This window comes from Pipra filicauda, unplaced genomic scaffold, assembly GCF_003945595.2.
Source record: "Pipra filicauda isolate LSUMZ 115617 unplaced genomic scaffold, ASM394559v2 scaffold557_size342763_pilon, whole genome shotgun sequence".
NCBI lineage: Eukaryota > Metazoa > Chordata > Aves > Passeriformes > Pipridae > Pipra > Pipra filicauda.
Genome location: NW_024104706.1, coordinates 163,915 through 183,171, shown reverse-complemented (window position 1 = coordinate 183,171; position 19,257 = coordinate 163,915). Strand labels below are relative to the sequence as shown.

Below are 19,257 nucleotides of genomic sequence, written 5' to 3'. Positions count from 1 at the left end.
CTCTAGTTTGCTATCTGCAAAGTCATGGATTTTATATCCATATTAGGTATAAATAGAGGTGGGCTGGCAGATGGAGGGAAGGTCACTGTGACTCCTCCAAGCACCGGATGAGCACACAAGTCTTTCACTGAGGCTTCACATTTAACTCTTGTTGCACATTGGAGCAGCCACTGCAGCCTCTGCTACCGAAATTAAAACCTCAACGATGAAAAGTTGGTCTAACACAGATGTCTCAGCATGTTCAGGAAAGCAGTGACAAGCTGGGAACTCCTGGCCAGTTTCGTTCCATTCCTCATCAGCTGCAATAGTAATCTCAAAAATCACAGTCCTGCTCCAAGGCAGGAGGAAGAAAGGCAATGAAAGCAGATTTCTCAGGGGCCCACACTTCCGATTTTAGGAACCACACTCTCTAAACTATGAAAATCACATTATCACTTTAAGAATTATATCTGCATTTGTCTTCTGGAAGGTGGGGGTACTGGGAGCAGAGAAGTTTAATCTGATAAAAAATACATATATATATATATATAGATATAGATATTCTTTGTTATCCTGATTTTAAAAAATGCTGATTCTTGCTATAGCAGGACCTTCAAAAATTTGCCCTTTCAGACTTTTGATATTGGGTGCTTTTCTTTAAGGCCAGAGGGTTTGTGCATGAGGCTCTTTCCATGCAAGAGCAGTGCTACATTGCTCCGTGAGTCACCCCGTTGCAGGCGGGTGCTGGTTTCCTTTCAGTGATGTGCAAAATGTTCCCTGCACACATGTGGATGTTCTAAGTTTGTCCTGCTGGTTGTCAGTTTGTAGGAGCTTCAGTGCCAGAACTGTCTTTAAACACATACAAGCACCTATTGTGACGAGGCCTGAGCTTGGCTGGGGCCCTCAGGCAGTGCTGCAAGAAAAATAATGAGTGATTGCAGCAGGGGGAAGTTGTGCAGCAGAAAATAAGACAGTTATCAGAAGGGATTTAGCTGGTTGTAATGGAGTTGGAGGAAACTGGTTATTTTTGAAGTAGAAAGTAAAAAAAGCTGTTTGAACTCATAGGGAAGAGGGCACCTGCAAATGGAGCCCAACAGGTTCTTCCCAGCCCTCCCTGCTCGAAACTGCCCCTGCAGACATGAACTGGAGAAGGATTGTGCATGACCTGAGTTGCTGGGGAAGCAAGGGAGGGAGGGACGGAGGGGCCTGGGAGTGCCTGGGAGCAGGAAACAACTGGGCAAGGTGGAAAATAAAACGATTAAACACACTTGGACTTGCTCGGGGATGGGAGGGGTACGTTTTTACTGTGCCCCAGGGCCCTAAAATGCATTGCATTGGCACGGCACTACAGAGAAACCACTAATCCCAGTCACCAAGGGGGGGGGGGGAAGGGGACTTTCTCCTTCGAACCCCTGTGGAAGGGAAGGCTGATGGGATTAGAGGAAACAGCTGGCTTGAGTCGTACCCTGCGGGAGCTGCATTCCCGGGACTCGGGAAAAGAGGAGCGCCCCGCTGCCGAGTCGCATTCCAGGTCATTTGCTGAGCCCAGATGTTTTCTAATGAGCTCTCTGATAAATCCTTTTCCTTTACTACCGAGCACAGTCCCTGCCAGCCAGGTCTGTCCCTAGACCAGGCAAGCTGGACTTTGCAGTCCAAGCCAACTAGCCAAATTCCCACTAGGACTCACGCCTTTCCACTTTGCCTGTGCAAAGGGATTCAGCACAGAGCTCAAATCTGGTATCCAAAAGCCTGATGAAGGTTGCTGGTCTAAATTCCTCCCATGTCTGAACCTTCTTCTCTCACTTCTCCTTACCTCCCTGCGTGTTATTAAGCTAGAGGAGTGCTCAGGGTGGATTGACCCGGTGGTCTGAAGGAGCAGTGAAGGGCTGTTGTACCCACGTGCTGGATCAATCTTCAAAAAGCACAAATGGTGTCTGCAAGGACTGATTCACCCTTGGCCAGGGGTGCTGGAGCTGCACAGATGTGAGAGTTGCATGCAGGATGTGCTCCTCACACCCTACGTGCCACCGCTGTCCCTCCCTTCATCTACCTGGGATGGAGATGGGAAATCACTCCGCAGCTTTTTTAGTAGTAAAATCTTTGCCTCTGCCTCCTGGCATGAGCATTGCTCCCTTCACCCGGGACATGTGTGCCCTTACACACAGCAGTTTTAGGTCCTGATATCTTGGAGATGTCACAGGGCTTATTTAGGAACCAAAAAGTAGGAGTTCAACTCCAGCAGGTGAGAGAATCATAGACTGGAATCACAGACTGGTTTGGAAGGGACCTTAAAGGTCATCTCGTTCTAACTCCTGCCATGGGCAGGGATGCCACTCACTGGATCAGGGTCCCATCCAATGTGGCTGTGGTCAGTCTTGATCCAAACTCCTTCAGAAGGAAGCTGATAAAGAGCCGTCTTTGTTTCAGGGAGCTGCAATGCAATTTTGTACCTGTTGGCAGATGAGATGTGAAGAGGTGAAGGGAATTGATCTGAGATGGGCAGGGTGGGCCATGGCAGACCCAGACATTGGGCTCCCAACTCCCTCAGGGGTCATGCAAGCACTTCCTTGGACCCTACGTGATTTGTCTCAGGGGTAATGAACACAGCACAAGTTGGGGAAGAGATGGATCTCAGGCCCAGCTGTGGGATACGTGAGGGGCCATTCCCTCCTCTTTGCTCCCTGCAGCACTTTGTGGACACGGACACTCTCTCTCACTTTTTTCCTCTCCCCCTGTGAGTTTTCTAGCATCCAGCTATGGGCAGGGAGCCTTGGAATCTGCATTGACACAAATAAAAGAAATAGTTTTATTTTTAACTTACAAATACACCCTTTTACTTCTCACGCCCACAGTTCTAGGTCCTGTCCTGACAAGTGGGGAGCCCCTGGCACTGTGGGCGTTTGTCAGCAGGCCCAAAACAGCAACAGTGGGTGAGGGAGGGACGTCCTGGAGACAGGAGAGTGAGTTTTTGCTCTGTCTCAGTGCATGAAGCCTTGGTGATCCAGCAGCAAGGGAAAGGGCTGAGAGGGAAGACATGGGTGGGTATGCGGATGTTTAGGGCAAGGCTCTGTGTACCCAGTGGTGAAAAACAGCAGCTGATGAAATGGGCTGTCATTGAAGGTGAGAGTGAGGAGTTGTATTGTACTACGTGTCATACCATGTGGCGTGAAAACACTGGTGTGGTTTGGCATAGGTGTTTTAGGGGCAGGCAGGCAGGCAGGAAGCTCCCCTGAGCCTGTGGAGAGTGGAAGCTGGAAAACAAGGGGGTCATGTGTGGAGCAAGAGCCTAAAAATGCTGCTGAAGCCACTGCCCCTGGCAGTGACTGCTGAGGTCAGCTCCCTTCCTGCTGGTGTTGCCTCCCTGCTCTCCCTTCCATCCTCTCCCAGCTGCAGAGTGTCTGCCTTTAGCCTGTGCCTGAGTCTGTCCAAATGACATCTGCAGGCATCAGGTCATCTCTGATATCACGTTGCCAGGGAGGAAGGGGAAAAGTGTTGGCCCAGGGCTTTGAAGGCCTCTCAGCAGCTCCTTTCATCTTCCAGCCAACCCGCTCTGTCCTGCAGCACCTCTGCCTGTGCCTTCTGACACCAGAAAACCTAAACCCTGCTCCTCCTGCCTCCCCACCCCCAAGTTCACAGACTGCTGCTTCCCTTTTATGCTGTTTACAGAACTGGAACAGGAATGAATAGTAGGAAGCAGTGAATGAACTGCACGCTGGCTCACGGCTCCTTGAAGAGTGATCACACCCCAATGCTGAGGATCCCACAAAAATCATGCAAATACTGAACCAATGGATGGACCTGATACACTTGGCTGAGTTTCACATTCATGCCCATGGTCTGTTGCTTTGCAGCTGGTCGCATCTACATCTTATTTTTCCTCGTGAGAACTTGCTTCAAAGTCTCTGATGGCTCTTATTTCACGCATATTATTTAGAACAAAGTAGCCTCCTGAGCAGGAGCTCACTGCTGGTCGTGCTGGCCATGAGGAGCAGGTAGAGATTAGTCAAAGGCCCAGGTTTAGCAGTGGGTGAAGATGCTGGGAAAACAGATTTTGGGCTCCTGATGGGATGTGTGGTCATGGCTAGAAGCTGCTCCTCTGTTGTTGGCTCTTTTGGAGCTGAGCAGTACATACATTTTGGGGACTGGATATGTTGCATCTTGCAGGGTAAGAAAGTGATGCTGGAAGCAGCTTGTTGCCATTTTATTTACAAATCCTATTATCCTGGAGCTGGAAGGAACTAAGCAGCAGGAAATCATTGCTTCACTGGCAGCCTCCAGCCTCCTTCAGTGAACACCCAGCCCCTAAACCTCTCCCCAGGGACTACTGCCAGGGCATTACCAACGCTTCTCTCAGCACAGCTGGTTCTTCTTACCCACCTCCCCTTCCTGCTTCTCTGATCTCTATGCAAATCCTCACACCAACAGGAGCCAGCAAAGCCCAGCCAAGCCTGGCAGGTATCTTTTGATTTGGGTAGTGTTTAATGGGGGGCCTCTGTTAGATTAATTGTGACTATACAGAAACAGAGCCCTTTGGTCCCCAGCAATTATCCCACCAGAAAGGTAGCCATGAATGGGGTTCACTGGGATGGGGTCTGGCTGTTAAGTTTTTTAATGGGAAGGGGAAAGAGGGAAAGAAGAAAGAGAAAGCAGAGAAAAAGACGAGAAAGAGGAAGGGAAAAGAAAGGGAAGGGAAAAGAAAGGAAAAGCAAAAGAGAAAACCTTTGTCTCTGGTGCTGGAGAACTTTCTCAAAGTCTTCAGTTTGGCCAGGACTCTGCCCCAAGCACTCTCTATCAAGAATTGTGTTTAAATAAGAATTGTCAGCGTTCGGCGAGCCCGATCCAGACTGTTTATGTCACTTCAGGAGTAAGCGCTGGGACATTCCCTTCGGACACAGTTCTCCAAAGACCCCTCGTTTTTGCGGCCGGGCGTCGCCACCCACCGTGCTCTCCCCGTTAGTTTTAGCCCTTTCCGGGGGTTTCACGGCCCAGGTCGGTGGGTGAGCTCCGTGTTAGGGCTCCGGCTCTCAGCCGGGCGGCCGCGGGGGCTGCTCGGGGGTCTCCGTGCCCGGTCTTCGGCGGATCCCCGGCGGGGCGGGCGCTGCCACTGCCGCTCCCTCCGTCCCTCCTCCCGCCGTCGCTCCCTCCTTTCCCCTCCTCTCCCTTCCCACCCCGATTGTGCAATCGCGAGCGGCGGGGCCGGCGGCACCGCCCGGAGCCCGGCACCGGGGGAAGGGAGGGAAGGGAGGGAGGGAAGGACGCGGCAGCTCCCGCCCGCCCCGCGCCTCCCTCCGTGGCCGCCCCGCCGCGCCGGGGATGCGGCAGCCGCTGGGCACCGCCGGGCCCCGGACCCCATGGGATGTCCCCGCCGTCGCCTGGGTGGTGAGTAGCCCTTGGCTTTGTGTCCCCTCCACCCCCGTCCCGAACCTTCTGCTTCCCCCCCCGCCCCCGCCTCGCACCAGATTATTCGCCTCTTTTCCTCTCCCTTCTCGTCTTCCCCCACCCTGCCGGTGATTGATGGCCGGGAGGATGAGGATGTAGCCACGGGCAGAAATCGGTTGCAGATGAGGCGGACTTGGGGGGATCTGCTCTGCAATCGTTAAACTATTTCCACCGCCGCTTTAGCTCCAATTAAACATAAGGCTGAGAGCTGGGGAGCCGGGAGCTGTGTCGGGCGCACATCTGTGGTACAGTCCTTCCCTCCTTCCCATCGCTTTCGGGTTTCGAACAAAAGTGCACGGGGAAGAACGGGAACGCTCAGTATCGATTAACCCACACCACCAGCGGACGTGGGGTACTTCAGCGATCGTAAAGGAAAGAACGTTTCCCGATGGCAAGGCAGTAAACTTTTGTTCCTTGAAAAGTTCATCCTGGGGATGAACTTACATCCTTGTATCCTACAAATAGTTTGGGCATTTACTAGAATATACAATGGCATATACAATATATCCTTACCTGTTTCTTGAGCCCTAACGTATTTCAGTTTGTCTAAGTATTTGCAGAAATTGTTTTGTTCTGTACAGTAATATCTGTGTTTTGTGCTCGGTGAGGACCTCTCTTTTTTTTCCTGGGAGATATTTTGGGAACAGAACATGCTTTAGCTAGCTTTCAGGCTGCATTAAGGTTGATCTGGACAATTCCTTATTCCCTACTAATATTGCTCTTATGAGGACACCAGAAATTTCTGCCCTGCTCCACAATCTAAGTTTTACATACTGGATGAACCCCATCAAATTCAAAATTCAGCCTGTAGGAAGTGTTTGTGGAGTTGGAACACCACAGCTTTGCCATGCAGGGTTTTTTTTGGAAAAATCTGCACCCGACTGAAACAAGCGGGAAAGATCCTGGAGATATGGAGAGAACCAGATTTTCCCTTGTATTTTTAGCCGAAGAACTCCATGTCCTCTTTGCAATGTCCAACCAGCCAAAAACCAGCTGTACAGAACGGGTACTTTTGCTTTTTTGAAGGCAGTCTCCCATCTCGTAAAAGGCAGCTCGCCTCAAATTTGCAAACCGCAGGATGGGAAATGGAATTTGCCTTCAGTATAAAAATCCCAAGTGTTTGCAAACAGCCCTGAGAAGAATCCGGGCTCTTGGCGTGACCTCTCCGCGCCGAATTCCAGCTTAGGGAGTTTGTGGTCTCGCAAAAAGGGCAAATGAGCATAGTCTTCCTGAGTGCCCGGTTGTCTTTCTGGAGTGAGGAGAAGAGTCGAGCTGGAGGGAATTTTTGGGTGCTCTGGAGATGCAGGATTGGGCCCTGAGCCAAAATACTTTTCAAGCAGTCTTGAAAACCTGCCCGTGGTGGAGTAACTTTGCTCCTCAGGCAGGTTTCCCGTGGTTGTACCAGCCTGATCTGCCCTCAGCGATGCCAACACACACCACGGGCAGAGAAAACTCCTGGGCAGTTATTCCTGCCCAAACTCCATGCTATTCCCATCGAAGCATTGGCATTACCTCTGCCAGCTCCCGTACCAGAGCGGCAGTGGCTGCAGGGTGGGCAGAACTGGGTTCTTGCTCTGTCCTTGGGCGTTGCTCCTGCTCTTTTTGTTTTGCAGTCTGCTGGAAAAAACAACCCTCACCTGGAGTCGCCCAAGCTCAGAGATCCCTTGTGAAAAAGCAAGGGGCAGAGTGCCGGGGGGGTCCAGCAGGGCTGAGGGCAAAGAAACTTCACACCCACTCATATCAGACTCCTAAAAACCCAAACAGCTGATAAAACTGTCCTTCTAGGGGGGGTTTCAGAGTGGGAATGAGGGGTGGTCTGTTCTCCATGCCTCCTGTTAGCCCTGGAAGAAGCTGTGCTTGCTGTTCCCCAGACCTTTGTTTCTTGTGCAGTGCTGTTTAGGGAGGGAGGGATGTGGGGCACTGGGTGCCAGGGCTTTCCCGGGTATAAATTAGCACTGATGACGGGAATGGAGCAACCCAGCACCCATTCCCATCAATTATGGAGCTGGGCTGGGCCAATAGCCCCATCCCAGCCAAGATCACAGTCCTTTGGAGCTGAGCTTTGGAAATGGAGTCAGGATCGAGCCCTTGCTTGGGTCACTCTCAGATGTTTAAATCTCCTTTTTCTCCAACACAGAGCTCAGGCAACTCGTCCAGAGGGGCAAAAAGAGGGGCAGTGTTTGGGCCATGGTGTGATTTCCTTGTAGTTACTGGGCCCAATCCTGCAGTTTCAGGAGAAACTGTCTAAATGTTGAGTGCTGGGTCAGCCCTGGTAGCAACTGAAAATACCACCTGAGCTGTGAACTGTTTTGTTACCTCCAAACATCTCTGGCTCTGCACTTCCATGTGTTTTTATGCCTTGGTGTTGGAGATATTTTGGTCAGTGCAGTCGGTAAATAACAGGGACTTTGGGTTTATATCATCAAAACTGAGGAGGCTGGTGCAGTGTAAAGCAGAGAGTAAAAGGGCAAAACAGCACTCAGGTCACTGGATTTCTGCTGTTGTGACCAAGATATGGCCTAAATGGCTGCTAAAGGGGGAAGGAAACAGCAGGGAGGATCCTGAAAGATCCACAGCTCTATCCACAAGCAAACCCCTTTCTCCTTCTCTCTTTCCCCTTCTTGCTCCAGCAGCTGGGAACCTGAGCCTTCAGGCGCAACCCTACTGCGCTGGGTTTTTATGCAAGTTTGGTAATGAATGACCGAGCAAGGCAAAAGCCAGTGTGGTTGGCATCTGAGACAGCTCCCCTCTGCCTGCAGGAATTGAAAAATCATCATCCTGGTGGCCACTATGTACTGGAACTGGTTTTATCTGGTTCCAGTTAGGCTTGTTTTGAGTAAGACGAGTGGTGCCAGATTCTGATCTCATTTGCACCAGTGGAGTCATTTGGAGGAGCCAGTCCCAGTTTACCTCACTCTAAGTGAAAGCAGAACTGGGCCTGCTGGGAGAAGCTCTCCCCAGGGAAACCGCTGGTGCCTGCAAATCAAACATGGATAAAAGTGAGCGACTCGTGGGATCCTGCGGGTTTTATTGCTGGCTCCATGAAAGCTGTGTCCAAACAAGGAGGGGAGAGGCTGTGGCTCTGGAAAATGGTGTGACCATGCTCTGGGGCAAGCCTGGTGCTTTGGGGAGGTCAGGGATAGTGGCCAGGCTGCTGATAGTGGTACTGTGGGGGTGGAGGAAAAGATATTCCCTTTCCATGCTGAGTGGGAAATTGCTGCTCACGGGGCTCGGGGACAGCATTGGAGAGAGCAGCAGTCACTGTTATCCATGGGATTTTCGAAGGGGTTGGATCCACAGTCTGAATTTGGACACTAGTTGTCCTCCTGCAGGGCCAGAGTGCAGTGGGTGCCCTCAGCTCCAGGCTGACCCTCCCTGCTCTGTGCCAGTGGGTGTGTGAGATGGCTGTGTGGGAAACACCAGCTCCAGGGAAAACTCAGGAGGGAGCCGAGCCTCACTCAGGTCCAGACATGCGAGCGTGGCCTCCGGCTGGAACACTGCTCACAGCTGTGTTTGGAAGTGCCTGGTTCTCATATTAGCTGAGATGCACCCGGATCCGACCCCCCGCTGGGAATGTTCCAGCCACAGTGCGTGCCAGGCGGGTTCTTCCCTGCGCGGGGGCTCAGGCAGGGCCTGGACCCTCTCCTTCTCCCCAGTTTGCTGAGGCACCCCAGTCCTGCTGCTCCCCAAAACTGGGCTGGCCCCCAGCTTTTTTTCCAGGTCACAGCTGATCTTTGCTCCCATCCTGCTCGTTCTGCTGCTTTTAGGGGCTGCAGAGCCTCATGTGCTTGGCGAGGGAGTGGAGGGCAGTGTGGGGCCAGGATATATTCCTGTGCTTCAGGTTGATGCATTTTCCTGGCCGTGATTGTTCTTAATGCTGAAGAAATTGAGCAATTGAAATGAATTACCACAAACTGTTTATATGACTCTTGCCTCTTCCACAGGCCATTAGTGTGTCCCTTTTCCAGCAGAGCTCCTTCAGGACCCCATTCTAAGCCTATGTAAATCCAGAGGTAGATTTCCAATGACTTTTGTAGGTAAAGCAGCTTGGATTTTTTTTTTTTTCCCAGCTGCAAAAAAATGTATTTCCAAAGTGCTCAGTGCATGGTCAAGAAGCTAGATTGAAACTCCCAATGTACCAAAATTTTTTGACTTTCTGGCCAAAGTGGGGAGGGCAGAGTGTTTTAAAAATGCTGCACTGCTTTTCTCTATTGCTGCTTTATTTCTGTGACTTGCCCAACTGTGCTTGAGTGGAAATTAATATGTTACAGAAAGGGAAGCTCTGATATCTGCTCCTGAAAGGAGCAGAGACAGCCAGGTCCATGGTGAGAAATGACACAGCTTTTGCTCCACTATCAAAAAGTTCTTAGGATGGATTCTTGTGGTTGTTAAATATCAAATGTCTTCCTGTGCTAGTTCCTTGTTTATTTTTTTGTAATTTCTTCCCAGATTTTGCAGCTCAGTGAAACAAGACTGAAACTCTGAGCTCAGGAGAGACTTCTGTGTTCAGCTGAGCTCTCTTGTGTCTTGCTGTCCTGAAGAATTACCTCCAGACATTCTCAGTGGAGAGTTCTCTTCCCTCTCCCTTGCCCATGTTGTCATGACATCCATTAGATTTTTTTGACTGTTGCACTCACTACAGTAGAGTCCCCAAAAATGTCAAGTCTTAGCTAAATGCAAATTTCAAAAAAGGAGGAAGTATTAAATAAGGACAAGTATTGAATAACATCTGTTGTTTTGATAGATTGTTTCAGTACACACTGACTTTTCATTTTTTTGCAGTTGAGATTTAAGCTTTTCCTGCTAATAATGCTGGCGTATAATAATTTTTTATTCCATGTAAGCAAATATTATTTGAGTTGAGTTTCCTAAGAGGCAATCCCTGGTGGTATTCAGAAGTTATAGACCTAATCCTGTCTGAGGAGAGCCATGCCCTGGATCTTTCTGGGATGTCTCTTTCCAGTTGCCACCAAAGCAGACACTGTGGCTTCACTTCCTTTTAGGTGCCTAAATAATCATTTACCTTTTAGTGTTTTAGTGGCTATCAAGATCTCTCCTGGCTGCCTCCACACACAGGAGTGATCCCACCCATGTCCTGGGAGAGCTTCCTCCTCTCCAGGCAGTGACCCCCCCCCCCTTTCCCAGCAGCAAATTGTCCTTGTGTGACTGCCCCACACGATGTTCCAACCTGATTCCCACCTCTCCTGAGCCCTTGACTGAGCATCTTCCCATCGAGGTTCATGGCATCGTGTGGGGCAAGGGCTGCTGGCAGCCAGCCCTTCCCTCCTGCTTCCCTCAAAGGAGATCTGGCACTCCAAAGACCTCCCTGTGCTTTTCCGCTCTCCCTGCACCCATCACTTCACTCGGTGCTTCCCTGTCTCTGTTCTTGCAGTGAGGGAAACTGAGGCACAGAGTGTCTCACAGAGTGTCTGGGGCCTCCTCTTCTCGCAGCAAGGCTGTGCAGCAGCTTTTCTCAGCAAAATGGCACGAATATCCAGTTGAACACAAAAAAGGCAGGATCCAGGATTGCTGTGATTCCTGTCTAACACCAACCTGGGGTTGCTCTTGGTGTGGTGCAGAGAGAGCCCAGCTGGGTGGGAAGCTGGCTCCGTCAGGAAGGGCAGCTGTGTGTCCGGGGAGGCAGGAGAGGACAGTGGAGGTCCCAGCTCTAATCCAGACCAGGAGCTGAAGCCTTCACCTCGTCTGTCTCTGCTGAGATCTCGTGTGTCTCACGCAAGGTCTTGGATCACTGAGTCAGGCACTGAGGTGAGGCCATTTCCTGTCCTTGTGTCCCATTTTCCTGAGCTCCAGCATGGAGCTGACACTGTTTCTGTGCTTTATCCGCAGGCTGTGAGCCTTGGCTGAGCAATGTTTGTAAAACTTAGGGGGTTCTTGTTTCTCAGAACCAGGATACTGTGTGTGTGGCCATGAGCACAATCTACCTGCGTATGTGGTTTTATGTATTTGGCAGAATTGTAAGATCCTGGATAAGAAAAATACCTATAAACACATTAAACTACTCATGAAACATTCCCCATGTCCACCTGCAAGCTTGTCTTGTGTTATGGTGTAAACTTCACACTGGAAAAAGAGGGTAAAACTGATTAGATCTGTTTTATTTTCCTCCAGAAGTGCTTGGTTTCCAAATGGCTGGGAACAGCTGTGGGCTGGATGGTGGGAACGCGGCCTCCGAGGTAATTCCAGTGATTGTCCTCTGGCCAGCGTAACAATGTAGGTTTTCCCAGCTGCTTCCAGGCGCTGCTCGAGGGACTCCTGAGAGTCCCGGGACTGTTGGAACGGGAGGAAAGAGCTCTTCTGGGTGGCACAGAACATCTGAGGTGGTACCAGCAGATCTCCAAACTGGGATCACGGGAGGCTGAGCTGTCAGCAGAACTCCTGGGCCTCGCAGTGGTTTTGAGGTGGTTCCCTGAGACCCACCAGTCATGGACACTTTGCCCCTCAGCCCCTCGGACCTGGGGATAGCCTGGAAAAGGGCTCTAGAGCTGCTCCCCACAAGACTGCAGCTGTGCCTGCGCTGAGAAGTTGTTTGTCTGGGAGCCTGGGATGTGCCAGGCTCGGGGCTGAGTCATTTCATTTCCCAAACACGGCCGAAGGGATGGGGAGGAAGCTCCCTGCAGAGGGAACTCTGCCGGAACTGAGCTGAACTTTCTGCTTGAAGAGCTTTGACTAACAGGGGAAAAAGTGTGCCCCGGTGTGGGAAAGAAAAAGAAGGCCCTGTGTGGGGGGAAGTGGCTGCTGCTGCCGGGTCAGCCACGGAACACACTTGTTCCTTTCGGGGCTGCAACGTGTAATTTAGCTTGTCACGGAGGAATGTGCTCAGTGCCTTTATTTAATCGGGAGTCTGCAAACCTGCTCGGGTACCCTGTCTTCCTTTTTCCCTTCCCTTCCCAGCCGGGGGGAGAAGGAACACGGCGCTTTTGTCTCGGGCACTGTGGCTGCTGTCAGATGAATGGTTTTCGTGGCAGCACTGTTCGCATGACTGCTTTGAGCTATTCCAGCGGACGCGCCAGGGCTGCTTCCAACCCCAGCTCCCTCCCAAACTCAGCTGCATCAGATGTTTTCCTAGGCACCGGCATAAACCTTGTTACTTACTAGAAATGTGGCCCTGCGGGTTCCAGGGCATTCTTGTGAGCAGGAGAGCAGCGTGTGGTGTGGATGTGGCGTGTTCAAGGCTTCAGGTCACTGGGGGGTAGCACCGCTCGGCACCAGGGTGCCCTGAGGAACGGGGGAAAGTTGGAATTGCTCCAGGTCCGTAGGGATACCCAGTTCCCCTGCTGTGGAGGCTCTCAGTTGCCCCACTCTCCGACCACCCCCTGCAAACCAGACCAGTGGCCGTTGTCGCTGGGGGCCCTGGTTACAAACACATCCCAGGAAAAGGGAAAGGAGAAGGCTTAAGCATATGTTTTAAGTGCTTTACTGAATCCAGGCCAGGTCCTGTGCTTTAGCAGAGCACAACCTCACTCATCTTCCTCACAGGAACCCAGATGCTCCGAGAGGATCCTTCGTGCCTCTGGCAATTGAACACCTCCCTCCAGGAACAATAAAAGCTTCCAGGGAAGCAGGACTCAGCACAGACAGGAATGTTTGTCTCTTTGCAGCTGGGTAGAGATGCACAGAAACCTGGACAGAAAACCACCCACCACCTTTCTTTGGAAATAAGGAAATTGCTCTCTCATGGGGCATGTGGAAGTGAACTTGTGCACTGACTCCAGAGGAATTTCAGCTGTTCCTCGGGATGGAGGTGTTTGCTGTTTGGGTCGCATCCCAGCTCTGATCTCGGACTTTGGGAGTGGGATTCCTTACCACAGAGCTGCTGGCATTTGAGGAATGAGCCATGCTGTTTCGGAAAACCAAGCAAACCAAGTGTTTTGTGTGTGTGCGCGCTGAGCCTGGTTCTTCTTACAGAAATCACAGAATTCCCCCAGTGAAATGGAAAAAAATTCAGGAAGCAGAAGTCCTAAGAGTCATCTTCAGGACAAAAGTATTTAACCCCACAGCTCTCATTAGTGGCAGGGCAAGTGCAGGGGTTAAAACCCTCTGCTTATCTCCAGCCAACACCTGCAAACCCCACTTGGAGCAGCTATTCCCACTGGGGACTGTGGGATTCCCATCCCACAAGTGCTGGGGGATTAGGAAGTAGGGCTGTACAAGTGTTGCTGCATTACACAGTTGTGGTTCTTGTATCACCAGGAAATAAGGAAAGTTAGCAGAGACCCCACTTGATTCCTCCAGAGATCCTGTGAGTGAGAATGCTCTTTTCTAGGTGCCATGGGATGGAGAACAGGAAGAATCTTGTCTCTCTCTTGATTCAGATCCAGGAAGTTGGGCTCAGTGGAGGGATAGTAGGGCAAAACCCCATTAAAATCATTAAAATCCCTGAGCTGGAGCTGCGGGCGGTGCCTAGGAAGGTGTCTTAGTCATGTAGATAATCCTAGTGGCCTTCCAGCCCAGGGGATGTGGGAGAGGACTGTGGAGACAGATGGAGTGGCCTGGGAACACCCAGTTGGGAGTCCCCAGCTGCCTCTGACACCAGTGTCTGAGGAAGAAGGCATTTTTCCTCTCCTTTGCAGCAAAGGAGAGCTGGATCCAGGAGCCATGGGGATCAACAGGAGTCTTTCCAATGTGGGCTTTGGATCATTGTCTGGATAAATAAATAGAAGGAAATAACAAATAACATGGTTCTAACAAATATTTTAGGAAGTATAAATGTCTGCCTTTCACCATGACTGGTGAAACCCCACACAGGAAAAAATTTCCCTGTTTCTATGATGCTTTTCCATCTGCCTTTCCCCAGCGATTGGGAGTGTTAATTCAGGCACCTTGGCCAGAAAGCAGAGCAAGGAAACCCCGGGTGGGATTTCTCTGGAAGTGGGAAGTGACCTCCAAGCTGACTGCCTTTGCGAGTTAGGTTTATGCTTGTTATTCAAGGCCCGCCCCCCCCCCCCCCCCCCCCCCTTGTCCACTGCCCAAATTCTCATCTTTGGAATAACCCTTTGCAGAATTTGAGTGGCTCTATAAAAATAAATGTTGTGTTGGTCTTTCCTGCGGGTTTCCAGCCCCTGGATTGAGGTTTCCACATGTCCCTGTGTGCTACTGCCTTGCAGCGACACCTGCTGCACAATTCCAGGATGAGAGGGGTTTTCCTTCCCTTTTTCCCAGGAAGGCTTGCAGCAAGACCAGCTTTGGCTTTTAAGGTGGGAGAAAAGGAAGTGGGGAAGCTTGTTCCTTCCTCAAATAATAACATTTCTGTGGTCCAGGACTTCTCCAGCCTGGCTTGGCCTGTGGTGGTGATGTTTTCGTTTGAAAACTTCTCCCAGCCCAGCTTTGGGTGGGAAATGAAAAGCTGCTGTTGCTCCTGGCACAGAGACTGGGAGAGGTAACGCAGGTATCTCCCTGCCCCAGAGCTGTTTTGAAAGGGGAAGAGGCAGAGCAGCACGTCCCACTCCCCAGGCAGTGTTTTGGGGAGCCATCCTGACCACAGCAGGGAGGATGTACCTGTGCTTGTCTCAACCAAGAACTTCCATGGGGTTGGAGAACTCAGCTGATTTGCCTGTTTTCTTTCCTGCTAATGCTTTGCTCTCTGTGTGCAGGTGTAGGATTTTGGCAGAGCTGGCCATGATGTTATGGTTCGTGGTGGGTGCCCTCTTCCCAGCGCTCCTGGCCGCTCCCCCGCCCATCAACAAGCTCGCCCTCTTCCCGGACAAGAGCGCCTGGTGTGAGGCCAAGAACATCACCCAGATCGTGGGGCACAGTGGCTGCGAGTCCAAATCCATCCAGAACAGGTACAGATCCACCTCAGCACAGGGCTGGAGGCAGCTAGTGGCACAGGAGTGGCTTTGGGGACTGTCACTTGCACACTCCTGCCTCCACCTGTCCCAGTGGAAGGCCAGATCTCCTTCTGCCTTTGCTGAGAAGAGCAGGCACGTCCCTTGAGTCCCCATCCCTCCTGTTGTCTTTGCAGGGCCTGTCTGGGACAGTGTTTCAGCTACAGTGTCCCCAACACCTTCCCCCAGTCCACAGAGTCCCTGGTTCACTGCGACTCCTGCATGCCAGCCCAGTCCATGTGGGAAATCGTGAGTATCCCTGCCTGCTCCAGGGGGCTTCACTCAGGAACTCTGCTCTGCCACCACTTTACAGCAAGTTGTTCTCCTTCCCTGAGGTTTTCCCACTTGTAGTTTCCTTCCAGGGTGTCTCCCAGGTGACCGTGCCCTGTCTTGAGATGCCTGAGTGGAAGCAATGTGACTGCTGTGCTGAATGATGCCTTCCTCCCTCTGTTTGCAGAGCCATCCCCTGTCATTCCCTGCATTATTCATCCCTGTGCTCATCCCACGTGTCTGTTCTCTCCACCGCTCCCTTTGCCTGTTCCCACTTGGGAGTTTTTGCCCTGTTTGATGTCCAGAAGCGCCTCCCATGGTCAGTCACCCTCAGACCTCACAGTTTCCTGCTACCATTGACCCTGGCAGAGCCATAAACCTTCTTCCAAGGGAAGCTTAGGCCCCAGGGAGCTGGGCTCAGCTCTCTGCTTTGCTTTCAGCTCCCATTTGATCAGAGGCTTTAGTCTAAACTATCTGAGCTGTTCAGCATCGTGTCTTGTGAGTGGCCTTTGCCATCACACCGATACTCCTGTGCCAGTGGTGCCTGGGAGTGTTGTCTAGCTGGAGCTGGGGATGAAAGGAGGTTGGAGTGAGGTGGGGGTTGGTCTCTTCTGCCACATCTCAAGTGAAAAGATGAGAGGAAATGGCCCTAAGTTGCACCAGGGAAGGTTCAGATTAGGTAATAGAAAAAAATTAGAGAGAGTGGTCAGACATTGGAATACGTTCCTTGGGGAGGCTGTGGAGTCATTGTCTCTGGAAGCATTCAAGAAATGACTGGATGTGTGTGTGTGCTGTTTTAAAGGTAAACCAGCAGGAGAAATGAACCCAACTCAAAAGAGATTATAAGTCAGAGTTACAATTTAATAACAATAATATGATAAATACTATTATACGGACAAACAATTGGTTTTAACCCACAAAACCCAGACATATACCCCAGCACCCTGGGACACAAACAGAATAGTGTTCGTTGGCCCCCGTGCTGAGCCCCACGTGGTCCCCCTGAGTCCAAAGTAAAAAGAGAGGAAAACCTGTTGGTGAGAGTGGTGGTCGCAGTCCGGTCGAGAGTGGTGGTTGCAGTCTGGTCGAGGTTCTGGTCCTCCTCTGGATCCCATGAGTGAGCCCAGAAGTCCCAAGACACCAAGAGTATATATACTCAGGTTCCAGTGGGAATTCCCAGTACCTCCCCCAGGGCGGGGAGTTCCACAGTGGGTGATTGTGAGTCGTGAGATATTTTTGGAATCCTTGGTGGCCCTTTAGCAGACATGACCCCTCAGGCTGGGTGTGGAGGTGCTGATGACTCCCCGGAGAGGAGTTATCACACCTGAGTCACTGGTGTGAGGATAGGAACATCCTCCTGTCTCACAGGCTTCTTAACACCCAGCTTATGGCCTGAGGGGTCAGGTGTGCTCTGGGCAGCTGCTGCAAATGGTCTATTGTTAACAGTTCCTGGGAAATGACATAGAGGGTGTAGAATACACAGTTTGGGTTACACCCACACAGTGATGAACTGGTCCTGGCTGCTCTAACTAGGACAGTGTGCTAGTTTAAAAGTAAACCGACGGAAGAAATTAAACCAACTTGAGACATTACAAGTCAGAGTTACAATTTACTAAAAAAAATTACAATAAATGCAGTGAAACAGGGAAAACCGTATCTTAAAACTGTATTTTAACCCACAAAGACAGATGTATAACCCTGCACCCTGGGACAGGAACAGAAGGGTGTTTGGTGTTCGTCCACCCCTGTGCTGAGCACCACGTGGTCCCCTGGGGGCAAAGTAAAAGGAAAGGAAACCTGTTGGTCCAGATGATGATTGCAGTCCTGTTGAAGTGATGATCATAGTTTTGACAAGAGTGACAGTCACAGTCCTGTTGAAGTTCTGGTCCTCCTCTGGATCCAATGAGTGACACCAGAAGTCCCAAAACCCCAAGATTATATGTGCTCAGGTTCAGGTGGAAATGCCCAGTGCCTCCCCCAAGGCAGGGAGTTTTACAATGGGTGATTTATCTTTGTGAGTCCTGAGATATTTTTGGAATCTTTGATGGTCTGGGTGTTGCAGCTGCCTGTTATGCCAGTCCAAGGTGGCCCATTAGCAGAGATGACCCCTCAGGCTGGGTGTGAAGGTGTTAATGCCTTTCTGGAGGGAAGTTATCACAGCTGAGTCATTGGTGTGCAAACAAAAGAACACTCCCCTGCCAGAGTTTCTTTAACACCCAGCTTGTAGCCTGAGGTGTCAGGTGGGCCCTGAGCAGCTGCTGCAAACAGTCCCTTTATTAACAGTCCATCAGAAATGACAGAGAGGGGGTAGAATACACAGTTTTGGTTATACCCACATAGTGATAAACTGGTCCCAGCCCCTGTAACTAGGACACTGTGGCACTGAGTGCTCTGGTCTAGTTGACAAGGTGGAGATCAGTCATAGACTGGACTTGATGATCTTGGAGGTCTCTTCCAACCTAAATAATTCTGTGATTCTATGATTCTGTGATTTAGGCGTGATTATGGTAGTGCTGGGTTAACGGTAGGACTCGTTGATCTTGAGGGTCTCTTCCAACCTTCATGGTTCTGTGATTTTCCTTGGGTCTCTGGAGCTTGTGACCTTGTGAGATGTTCCCAGACAACTCTCACCTTGAAGACTGACAGGGAGGTTTGGTTTCTATGGATAGAAACCCATCACTTCTGGCTTAAAACACCCCAAATCTTCAGGGCACGGGGCAGGTCAGACCTCCCTCCTCAGGACGGGAGCCTCCACACTCACTGTGTCCTTGTCCTGCTGCCCAGGTGACACTGGACTGTCCAGGAAATGAGGAGATCCCCAGGGTGGACAAGCTGGTGGAGAAGATCCTGCACTGCAGCTGCCAGGCGTGTGGGAAGGAGCCAAGCCACGAAGGAGCCCTGTTCAACGTCTACCTGAACGCTGAGGAGAATATGCCTGCCGAGGGTCCTGGCCCCCACCACTACACCCACCACCAGCAGGACGTGGAGGAACCTCCTGCCTCCAGCCACCACCACCACGAGGAAGAGGGCGAGGAGTGACCCAGCCTGTGCGGACTGTCCTGGCAGGGGGGTGTGAGAGGGAGAGGGTTTGGGGAGGGGGGGGTGGGGTGGAGTCTTTCCTGTCTAATTGCTGCCCTCACGCTTTGCTCCCCGACACCCCGGCGCTGGAAGAATGTTTCAAGGCACAGGCAGGGCTGGAGCTGCTGAGTGGGACACGAGGGCTGTCTTTTCTGATGCAAAACTACTTGCACATCATAGTAATAATATATTGAGAGGAGCGGGAGCATGGATGGGGCAGTTTGGCTGAGAGCAGGAGCTGAGTGGGGCTCCCAGGGCTGTCCACAGGTTCCAAAACTGTGTGGAGCCCTTCTGGGGTTTTCTCTTCTAATGCCTCCTGCCTAGGGTGGAGGAAGAAGGGATGCAGCCTCTCCACAGTCCCACAGGAGATGCACGTCTCTCCTGGGGTGGTGGGACCAGCAGCATCCCTTCTTCCTCCTCTCTCCCTCCCTGCCATGTAGGCTCAGCGTGGACACGCTGTTCCTCCTGGCACCTGCTGGATCTGGACTAATCTAACCCTAACACTTTGTATCGGGCAGCTCTTGGGGAGTGTTTTGCCCCCCAGGATGTGCCTCTGGGGCTGTGTGTGGGAGGTGACTGGGTACTGTGGTGGTGACAGCGCTTACCTTGCTGTCCCCAGGGCCACCACATGGCTCCTTGGGGATGA

The 19,257-nt window shown here is 51.4% G+C and overlaps 1 protein-coding gene across 1 annotated transcript; it reads left to right on the top strand.

Annotated features, from left to right (window-relative positions):
* The first annotated feature begins 5,168 nt into the window (after positions 1-5,168).
* On the top strand, positions 5,169-18,620 carry NBL1 (NBL1, DAN family BMP antagonist). The gene is made up of 4 exons (XM_027733813.2): positions 5,169-5,358; positions 15,030-15,221; positions 15,401-15,512; positions 18,318-18,620. The coding sequence occupies exons 1-4, from the start codon at positions 5,336-5,338 to the stop codon at positions 18,570-18,572; spliced, it is 582 nt and encodes a 193-aa protein (XP_027589614.1). The 5' UTR covers positions 5,169-5,335; the 3' UTR covers positions 18,573-18,620.
* The last annotated feature ends 637 nt before the right edge of the window (positions 18,621-19,257 follow it).